Source organism: Panicum virgatum, chromosome 3N (genome assembly GCF_016808335.1).
Source record: "Panicum virgatum strain AP13 chromosome 3N, P.virgatum_v5, whole genome shotgun sequence".
Classification (NCBI taxonomy): Eukaryota; Viridiplantae; Streptophyta; class Magnoliopsida; order Poales; family Poaceae; genus Panicum; species Panicum virgatum.
Window position 1 is genome coordinate 29,889,190 of NC_053147.1, and position 10,901 is coordinate 29,900,090.

Consider the following 10,901-nt stretch of genomic DNA (forward strand, 5'->3'; position numbering starts at 1 on the left):
GTCCCAACGAGGACCTCACATATGTTTTTCTCAATATGCATGACATCAAGATTATGTCTCAGTTTAAAATTTTTCCAATATGGTAACTGTCATAAACTAACCATCCGGCTCCAAATTCACCTCACATGACGCCCTTCCATCTCACACCGCTTCCTCTTCCCACATTCTTGTTGGTTCCCAGGTCTAACATCTTTAACTTTCTCCAATTCAACCAGCAGCTCTTTGCTTTCATGAAGTCCAACAAACTTATTGTTTATCCGCAAATGATGTTCTTTTGGTGGCTTCTTCAGCATCATGCCATCATGTTCTTTTTTAAGGCCGGCATTGTTTTGCATGATTTTCACATCTTTCCTTTTGGTGGTCCATTGTGCTTTTTTATGTCACTGCAGATTTTTAGTCCTTATGGTGTGAGGTGCGGTGTGGTCTTCTATTCTCTTTTTTTTACTCTTGTGTTTGTGTATTTGAATCGTTGGCATCTTCTGTGTGTGATGATTCTTGTATCTCTACCTTTCGAAGTTACTATAGTGCTGTAAAATTTCGGAGATCCAAACACACCCTCAGTCACGTTCGCGAAAGCAAATAGCAACCTTAACATTCTATAATCATCGATCAGATGACTCCAGTCCGTCCTCCTTCGGAATAAGGCTCCGTTTGGCCGGGCTCTGCCGAGGGCAGCTCCAGCTCCATGCTACAGTGATCAGAACTGCAGCGTTACTATTTAGCACTGTTTCGTACTATAGTGGAGCCGGCACGTTATTCAAGATCGAAAATGAACTGCGAAAAGAGGTGAAACCGCCGGAGCCCGTTTTTTCTGGCTCCCTCTTGCTACAGTACTGCTACCTCCCAAAAAGCCCTAAGAATAAACAACCGGAACGCCCCCGCCAAAGAGCTCGTCGGCTCGCCCAGCCTTCCACGCCAGCGGTGGACTCCCCCTCCGCTCCTCTCCCCACCAACCGCTCCACCCACTGGACACTCCCCCCCTCGCTGGAGTAACGCACACTCCACTCCGGCACACCCCTTCCCCGACCGACACACGCCCGCGCGCCGGCGCCTGAAGATCCCCTCCTCGCTCCCCCGCGCGGGCCGATCGCGACGCCCCACCCCACCCCACCGCGACACCGATCCCCCGCCCTCCCCTCCGCGCTGTCTGTCGGCGCCCGCCGCACCCACCCAGCCCAACCACCCCAAACCCCCCCCCCCCCCCCCCCCCCCCCGCCGATACGACGCCGCACCACACCGCGCGCGCGCCCCCCAGATCCACTCCACTCCGCGCCCGCGCCGAGGAGGAGATGCTGGTCCAGGACCGCCCGTCCCCGCACGCGGCGGCCGCAGGGCAGAAGCCGCCCACGTCCCCGCGCGGCGCGCCGGGGGCGGGCCGGCGGCACCCGCGGCCCTTCGCCAAGAACCTCGACTTCGCCACCTGGGCGTCCGAGCACTCCTCCAAGCTGCTGCTGCTCCTCTTCGCGCTCGCCTCCGCCGCCGCCGTCTTCCTCCTCCGCGGCGCCGCGCCCGACGCCGCCGCGCTGCTCTGCCTCGACCGCTCCAGCTCCTCCTCCGCGGGCCCCGCCAAGCTCCCCTACCCGGAGGTCGCCTGGTCCAAGGTGCCCCCGCTCGCGATCGCGGCGGGGGCGCCCTTCGCCTCGTTCCGCGCCGAGCGCTGGATCGTGGTCGCCGTCTCCACCCCGCCCACCGCGGCGCTGGCCGCGCTCGCGCGCGTCAAGGGCTGGCAGCTCCTCGCCGTCGGCGACTCCCACACGCCCGCCGGGTGGGAGCTCAAGGGCGCCATCTTCCTCTCCCTCGAGCTGCAGGCGCAGCTCGGCTACCGCTCCGTGGACTTCCTCCCCTACGGCTCCCACGTCCGCAAGACGGCCGGCTACCTCTTCGCCATCCAGCACGGGGCCAAGGTGATCTTTGACGCCGACGACCGCGCCGAGGTGCCCGGGAACGATCTGGGGAAGCATTTCGATGTGGATTTGGGATCTGGAGTCACCAACCACCCCGTGCTGCTCCAGTACAGCCACGCGGATCCCAATCGAACAGTGGTGAACCCCTACGTGCACTTCGGCCAGCGGTCGGTCTGGCCGCGGGGGCTGCCACTCGACAAGGTTGGAGAGGTAGCACACGAGGTCTTCTACACTGAGGTGTTCAGCGGTCGGCAGTTCATTCAGCAGGGGCTGTCAGACGGGCTGCCAGACGTGGATGCCGTGTTCTACTTCACTCGGAAGCCACCAACTTCGGCATTCGATCTGAGGTTTGATTCAGAGGCCCCAAAGGTGGCGCTACCACAGGGCATGATGGCACCAGTCAACTCGTTCAATACATTGTTCCAGTCACCAGCTTTCTGGGGGCTCATGATGCCAGTGTCTGTGAGCTCAATGGCAGCAGATGTGATCCGTGGGTACTGGGCGCAACGGATCTTGTGGGAGATTGGTGGATATGTGGCTTTCTATCCACCAACTATTTACAGGAAAGATCATATTCAGGCATACCCATTCGCGGAGGAGAAGGATCTGCACGTGAATGTTGGCCGGCTGATCAAGTTCCTGAACGAGTGGAGGTCAAACAAGAGGACACTGTTTGAGAAGATTCTTGATTTGAGCTATGCCATGGCTGAGGAAGGCTTCTGGACAGAGCAGGATGTGAGATTAACAGCTGCTTGGCTTCAGGACCTGCTTGCTGTGGGCTATCGGCAGCCTCGGCTCATGTCGTTGGAGATTGACAGGCAGCGGGCAACGATTGGAGAGGGTGACATGAAGGAGTTTGTGCCCAAGAAGCTGCCATCTGTGCACCTTGGGGTTGATGAGATTGGCACGGTGAACTATGAGATTGGAAATCTTATTAAGTGGAGAAAGAACTTTGGAAACGTTGTGATGATCATGCATGTCAGTGGGCCTGTGGATCGCACGGCACTTGAGTGGAGACTGCTTTATGGAAGGATTTTCAAGACGGTTATCATTCTTGCAGAGCAGAGCAATAAAGAACTTGCTGTTGAACGATGCACGCTGTCACATGCTTATAAGTGAGTGTTTACTAACCCCCAGTTTACTTCTTTGTGACTCTTCTGCAAACATGACTTACACTTGATAGTTGATATAAACTTAAACTGCATAGATTTTGATAGAAGATGCTAGAGCAGTCATGAGAAATAGGCTCCTAATTAGTTTCATAGAAGATTCTCAGAACCTTTTGTGAACCTTAACAAACGATTCCTGAAACTCAAACCTGTATGGTTACATTTCATAAGCTTATGTGTGTCCACATTTGGAAGGTAGTACCTTCTTTAATAACTTAATATTAAATCAGTTGATGATGAAAGTTCTGGTTCCATCGCTAATAAATGTAGAATTTGCACTAGTGTATCCTCGCTTGATGTTTGAGACCAGGCTATCTGCGTATAAAGTGATAAACTTGCTCTATTGATTTGATCTCTGATTCGTTTGAACAGATAAATATGGTACGATCATTTCATTGGATCCAAGCACAGTAAAACTTCTTTAGGCACAAATTGAAGTTAGCTGAGAGGAACAAACCTGGATTTCAATGCACATCAGTACCTTTTTTCCTTCTAAAAGGCACATTATTAAGAACTTATACTAAAATACCTGTGCTAATTGAGTAGGAGATAATCTATGAACTAATTATTCAGTAACTTAGAAGTGGACTTGTGTAAATTGTGGCGGCATCCATGTATTCTTTTTACTGCTTTTCAGGCAATTATTGACTTATTTGTGCGTTTGTGGTGAATGTAAAGCTCCCCTCCCCCCCCCCCCCCCCCCCCCTTATTTTTTTAATGGAGATAATGCTGGAGAACAGAAAAAATTATCTGTAAAACATGAAGCTGAACAGAGTCACAATGTTGTCACATTGTTCCACTCCGTTTCAATATTTTCCATGATAAACTCAATGCTATCAGTTATATTACTTGTCAAAACTCCATCCTCATAGTGTCATTGACATGTGAGCTGAACCTATGTGGGACAACAGGGGATTTGGGATGTAAGCAGTGGCATATAAGGAATCAATTGTTTGTTGAATTCTGTTTTCTGGATTGTACAGTACTGCCAAATCTGCTAATCGTACCTGGAACCCTTTTTTTTTTAACATTTCATCAGGTATTTGCCCAAGGTTTTTGAAAGATATAGTGGTGCTGATGGATTTCTCTTCCTCCAAGACCACATGATTCTTAACTACTGGAACCTGCTGCAAGCTGACAAGGAAAAACTTTGGATTACAAATAAGGTCTGTATACTGTATTTTTGCTATCACCGCCATGTATTTTTTATTGATTAATGCACGTGTTACTAAAGGATTCATGTTATACTTTCTGATTCTGCAGATTGCACATTCTTGGGTTACTATTCCATTGGAGAGCAATAAAGAGGAATGGTTTGTAAAGCAAGGCGCACTGGTGAAGCAAGTCATCGGCAATTCCCCAGTTCATTTCCAAACAAACTATAAGGAAAACATGGGCGAAGAGAAGATTGCATTCTGTGGCAGTGAACTCTTCTATATACCGCGGCGGTTTGTTGAAGACTTTGGCGATCTTGTGGGCCTTGTCGGCGATTTGGATTTGCATCACAAGATTGCGGTGCCAATGTTCTTCATGGCGATGGATTCTCCTCAAAATTTTGACTCCGAAGCTCTGGCTGGAACAGTGTTCAAGACCCAATTGCCAGCTAATGCAACGTTCAAGACTATTTATACAGCTCAAGCACCTGCTGTTTTCCCTGTGAAGGTTATGAGTGAGATTGATTTCATAAAGGTGATTCGGCTGATGTCCATAGGAGACCCGCTTCTGATGGAGTTGGTATAAAGATACAATCTTTAGTTGAAGTGCAAGTTTATCCTTGATGCCACGAGGAACAGAGTAGACAAGCATAGTTTTGTGTTTTCTGGGGGTTTCTCCATTGCTGTTGTAATTTCATTTATTCTGTTCATTCTGTAGCTGTTCATTCCTCAGCTGTTGTATATTGGTGTATCATTAGTGACAAGGACACAAGGTTACTGAGGATCAGCTTGGCCCAGCTGTCCTGCTGAAAGAAAGGACAGCCTTCCAGTTCCAGCCACGAGTTTACGGAGAAGAGCTTCAACCTGGCCAGCTGCTATTTTGCAAGATTTTTGGGGTTGCCAATAGTAAAGGTCCACACTTGAGCAATTTGTTGTACCATTGAAATTTGACAATGAAACTGATACAAACTCTTAAAGTGCAGCGTCTTGTATTCATTACAGATAGCATGATACAAAGAAAGTTGGCTGTTGTTTGCAAGTTGGAAGATAAGTCTTTTGCCAGTACCTGTATGTCAAGTGTCAATTTTTTTTGGCTATAAAGATAAGATTATTTTTTTTGTGTACTCCGCATTTCCTGTGACATGTTAGCATATTCTGCTCTACGGGTGTCTGTATTAGGATGCCCTACTGTGTGGATTTTCAGCCCAATTATGTGTCGCAAGAGGAAAACATGTCTTCCTTTCTGGAAGGAGGAACGAATTAATATACTTACAAGTACTCTGCAAGGCCCAAATGTGGAGCTCTGGAATCTTCGGCAATCTTTTGCTCCTGAACACTCTCATCAACACGGGATCTTCTGATGCTTTGCTGCATGCAGAGAGGAAACAAGGGGAACACTGCAGTGTCGAGGCAAGGCAGGTCAAATGACGGGGCATCTCTAAATACGATTCTTGCACCAAACCGGGCGAAACCATCGTGCCACGTCGCCCGCTAATCCTCTAGCCGTTGGATCTCGTGAAGTCGTAATATCAACCGTTCGATCCGGGTGGGCGCTGTCCTCACGCCCGTTAACCCACGGATCCGCGGCGCTCGCGAATCGTTGCGAACCCACTCAGCCGTCTCCGCTGGCCTCTCCGCCTGCCTCGCCGCCCGCCGCCCTTCCCCAACCGCGCCGCCTGCGCCTCCCTCCGCTTGCAACAACCGCCGTTGTCCTCCCTGCCAGGCAACCCACCGATGTCATCTTCCTGGCGCCGACTCCTTTCCCGCGGTGGCCACTAGCCCGCGCGAGGCCAGGCCGAGGCTAGTAGCGGCGCCCGCGAACCAGCGGAGGGCAGGTCCAGGCGATGCGGCCACCGCCGCCGCCGCCTCCATCGTTTGCTCCTCCCTCGACAACTCCTCTGCCGGCGTTGCCTCGGCCTCGACCTCGTCATCAGCCTCGTCCGAGCCGACGCCCAGGCGATGCCACCTAATCCTCAAGTGATGGGCGCGCGCGTGCACCATCCTCGAAGACCACGGCGGCGGCGGCGGCGGCGGCTCGCTCTGGGAGGCGCTCCCCGCCATCGCTGTCGTCGGTGGGCAGGTACGTGCTGCCGCAGCCTTCTACCTCTGCATACAGATCCACTCATCCCCTCCCTAGATCTAGCCAGCGCGCTCGCTCACTATTTGTTTGCCTTTTTTTAACATGACTCCAGAGTTCCGGGAAGTCATTGGTGCTCGAGAGCATAGTGGGGAGGGACTTCCTGCCTCGTGGATCTGGTAATGTTGTGGCTGGATCGCGTGCGTGCTCTTTCATTTCAATCTAATGCTCCGCAGGAGGACGGCGGGAGAGATGAGTAGCACAACGGCAGCCTCGACATCCAATCACTCCACCTCCACCATGGCTCCTGCGGAGAGGAAAGCGACGGAAAAGAGCAACATGGCCACCGCCTCTATCGATGGAGACGACTGCATAGGTGCGCCTCTATCCACACTCAGACTGAATCAGCTCTGATTTATGTTTATTTGTGAGCTATGTCCGCACCATGATCAGATAGCGGCAGCAGGGCTGTATGGTTCCACAATTCCATCTCCGTGCTCATGGCTATCAGGAGCCTCTCAACCCCGAAATCCAATCAGCTGTGAGAGCTAGCAACCCTCTTTCCTACCCTTTGCTTTGCTGTCAAATGTCGTATTCTGTCTTTGGTACTGGCTAATTGTCATGGTTATCCTGCTACTACTGAGAGATCATTGATTTGCTACCAATTTTATTTTCACCCATCCCTGTTTCTTAATACCTTGATCTGCGCTACCGGGAGTAGTTTCAACTACTTTGCTTGTTGTTCAGCAAAATAATCTACGTTCTAGAGTAATATGTTGGGATCAGGGGATCCGATCAACAAGAACTCAAGACTAGAACGAGAATAACAGGACTAGAGTGATTAACTGGTTAGCGATAATGATTCCACTTCCTCCAAATAGTTAAATCCCATGCTATTTATAGCCTTGGGGGGATGAGCCTGATTACATCAAGTGCCCATTACAGCTGTTACAACCTAATCTCTAAATACTATTCCTGCATCAAATCTGTTAGCGGGATCACGCCTGCAACGAGGGCGCCTGCCCTGTGCATCGGTGATGGGTTCAATCGTCTCGCACATTTACATACTGCATCTACCACGGTATTGACACCTATGATGACTGACACATACAAGCTTTCTCGCTAAGGACGCATGGACAATCAATATACGTCCATGACGGGCCTTTCGGGGGCGCCAACGGAGCATTCTGAGCACATAGTGTTAAAACTGAGTGTGCAATGGGCTAGGAGTTAGGACCGTTCAGTCTTGTTGAATGGAATTCTGGAAACTTTTCTGTGCTAGCAAAATCGCAGGAATCCTCCCATATAACCAGATAAGCATGTGTTAGATCTTTGTTGTCGCTGAAGTTTCCTGTGGTCCATCACCCATTGATTGGCTTCTAAACCTTGCCAAATGCCAGGTTTACGACTATATGACTTTCATGCATTCCAGTTCAATACAGTAGAACTGCTTTTGCATTTAAGCCGATTTCAGCTTTCTGAAGTGTGATGACCTGCTTGTGCATATACCTTTTCCTTGTTGAAATTATAGCTTCCTTGTTCCTGCATATTATTTCCTTGTTAAACCTGCCTTGCCTAAAACTTCAGCTTCTTGTTGCAAGTATCTTTAGCCTGCGAGTCTCCGGACGACTGCTTCCCGGTTGGAGAAGGTGATTGCCGGTCAGAAGAACTGAAGAAGCTCAAGTTCGCCTGGTAGTCTTGGGCCGTTGAAAATTGACCCTTCGCTTTGGCCCTTCAGCTGGTTGGCTTCGCTCGATGTCACACGCTGGTTGGCCTTCGCCCGGCAACCACCCCCAACATAGTACTATCATTAGCCGTTGACAAAGAACTATTGTTTTGCACTATATACATTACCATCAATAATAATAATTTCTCAAGGAATTGTAGACTATGAGAGGACTTGCATACATACAATCTTTTTGACTAAATGTTTCTCAGGGCTTTTAAAACAAAATTACCCTGAGTTTGGTTTCCATGGGGACTTGCCTCAAGGAGACATGCCTACTCAGATGCCTCTGCACTACAAAAGCACAGTGCCTTTCCTAAAATACTCGACAGGTACACATTTCTCACAAGTAGTTTTCTTTTTTACCTAAGCCTTTTTAGCTTTCCTCACACAACTCAAATGTCTGTCAACTGCGGGAATTGCATAGAGCAAGTATTATAATGTGTACTGTCAAAGCCATAAAAGAAATGTGTACTGCAGGTATTATAATGATCTGGTTTTGAAGCCTTTTAACATACATGCCATGACTGTCATTGAAAATGAATACGCTCCTATGATTATTATCTGAACTACATAGTCCACAGTAGATTCCAAAACTAGACCCTTGACATGCATGACATGAACATGAATTACATGACTTTAAAGGTTTGACCAAGTTAGAGAACACCATAATACACTGCTCATATGCATAGTACTAAGTTACTACACTGGACCTCTTTTGATCAAAGTTACTGCATGGTTGAGCTTCTGGACATTCTATGCATGAACTGTGAGCATATAGCTTTCACCATACATAAGAAAAGCTACATAATAATTGTCTTTCATAAGAAATGGGAATATGCCAATTTTCACATCAAAAGGATATGCCTGTGGTTGCATTACTCCATAATAATTTCCTAATCAACATGCTTAAAGCAGATTATACGGAATTCATAGAGCAAAAGCTGGATCTTATGTCTACTGTCCTTTTTTTTCTTTCCCTCACAAGGTACTCCAGAGGTTTGCAGATACTGCAATTCAAGCAAAACTAGTATTAAACTTCGTCTTCTCAAGAGCTCTGCATTAGGTCAATCTGCATAAAGGAAACTTTCTGTTATACTCACATATACACATACCACATGAAGCTGCCAAATTAGATAGTAGAGATATAATACAAACATAATGGATACATCCAAAGATTTTGAGCTAAGCAGCTCGGCCTTTCTCAAGAGTTGACAACTTTAATTTAGCCTTCAGTGACATGCTACATCATGCTAAGTAGTATTTCTTTGGTATTCCACACATAGAGGATTTCAGCCATATTTTATGGCAGGTCAAGGAAAAAGAAAAAAACATCTTCGTTCCCCTCAATTAAGCTCCAGACCAGCTTGTGATTGGTGCGTGAAAACATTAAATAAGTAAATGCACCTAGAGTGGATTTAGTAGCTATTCGGGATTTTTTTTGACAATTTACAGCATGTGGCCTGCAACACTCCTACGAGAAAACAGGAGATCCATAACCGTAGCTTCTGTTCGTTTTGTTTACAAAAAGAGTTTTACTCCACCGGAAAGATCAAGTATATAAACAGCAATGGGCTCCAAACCCCTAATTAACTACACTACGCTATAGACATGTTTATGTCAAGCAAAAATGGTGCCTGACAAGGAGACATCTAGATGGCCAACCAGGAAGATTGAGTTAAAAAAAAACAGCGACCCAATAAATGTACTCGACGGCTCGTCAACTGGTCACATGCGGCAACGCCGCATCCATTTCTAGTGTTTCACGAACCAGGAACCTCTAGGCTGGTGACCCTTCCGTGGTTGTTTGACAACTCGTTAACTCCTACCAAAAAGCACTGCAAAACTTGATTTGGGAAAAATGAATAAACTACTCCAACCGGTGACTGCAGGCTGCCTTTAAAGTTTATGAACGAGTAGACCTCAGGAAGCTGCCTGCAGGGTTCTTGACAGGATAAGGCAGGCATTCCCCTGTCCTGAACAATCCAGCCGCGTACCATCACGATCTTCCGGGATTCCCCGCCGCGATCCGGCAGCGAAATCCCTGCGTGCAGCGCGTCGCGCATGCGGAAACAGCCCGTGCCGGTGTGCCAACCGGATCGGACTGCATCACACTGCTGCAGTTTCTTCAAGCTTTGGCTCCATCATCGTCTCTTTCTCGCTCGCTGGGGCTCCGTCACACGCATGCCGGCCGCCGGGGTCTCTTCGAGCAGGTCAGCTGTCCCGTCCTGCCGGGGCACATGCCCGCCGTCATGGGGTCCGGAGGGCTCGCCGTGCCCGGCCACCCACGTCACCACGTGTCGCTGCGCACCGACATGTTTTTTTTTGGGTGTTGATCGATCGGAGTCAAAGGGGACGACGACGACCCAGATCGATAGGTAACATGTGACAACGTGCACTGTGCAGGTTTTGGCGTTTTCGACGGTGATCTCCTTCCTCCCGGCCGGAGATGTGGTCGCTGATCGCTCCGACCTGGGACTCCGGCCAGGCCCCGTCGGCGACGGGTGGCATCCTAGAACGGGGACGCGGCCACGCCGGCGAGCTCCATCATTTGATAGATCTGGGGTGGACTCGTGCTAGTTTATAAATAACTTACTGCTTCTATGTATATAGTATATATACCATCATTTTTTTAACAAGCATTTGTGTTGGGGTTGCATTATTGCGTCAGGGGTGTACTACCTACACTGCCGAGTTCTCTCGAACACTAGAGAGCACATGTACAATGCTAGCCTGTGCAAGAGCACGGACTGAATGATTAGTGGTTTGCAATTATTGGCTACTTTCGTCAACGTCATTGTATAAATGCTGATCTCGCACTGACTTATGGTAAAGTAATTTCATGAGCTAATTAACTTGCTAATGCCTAAA

At 48.8% G+C, this 10,901-nt stretch overlaps 1 protein-coding gene and 1 long non-coding RNA gene across 2 annotated transcripts; both read left to right on the top strand.

Annotated features, from left to right (window-relative positions):
• The first annotated feature begins 1,214 nt into the window (after positions 1 to 1,214).
• Positions 1,215 to 5,351, top strand: LOC120665615 (probable glycosyltransferase STELLO2). Its single transcript, XM_039945217.1, has 3 exons — positions 1,215 to 3,019; positions 4,113 to 4,239; positions 4,337 to 5,351. The coding sequence occupies exons 1-3, from the start codon at positions 1,290 to 1,292 to the stop codon at positions 4,811 to 4,813; spliced, it is 2,334 nt and encodes a 777-aa protein (XP_039801151.1). The 5' UTR covers positions 1,215 to 1,289; the 3' UTR covers positions 4,814 to 5,351.
• Positions 5,352 to 5,820: 469 nt separating this feature from the next.
• LOC120665616 lies at positions 5,821 to 8,195 on the top strand. The gene is made up of 4 exons (XR_005671240.1): positions 5,821 to 6,307; positions 6,420 to 6,680; positions 6,758 to 6,845; positions 7,906 to 8,195. It is a non-coding gene; the product is annotated as an uncharacterized LOC120665616 (long non-coding RNA).
• Positions 8,196 to 10,901: the final 2,706 nt, after the last annotated feature.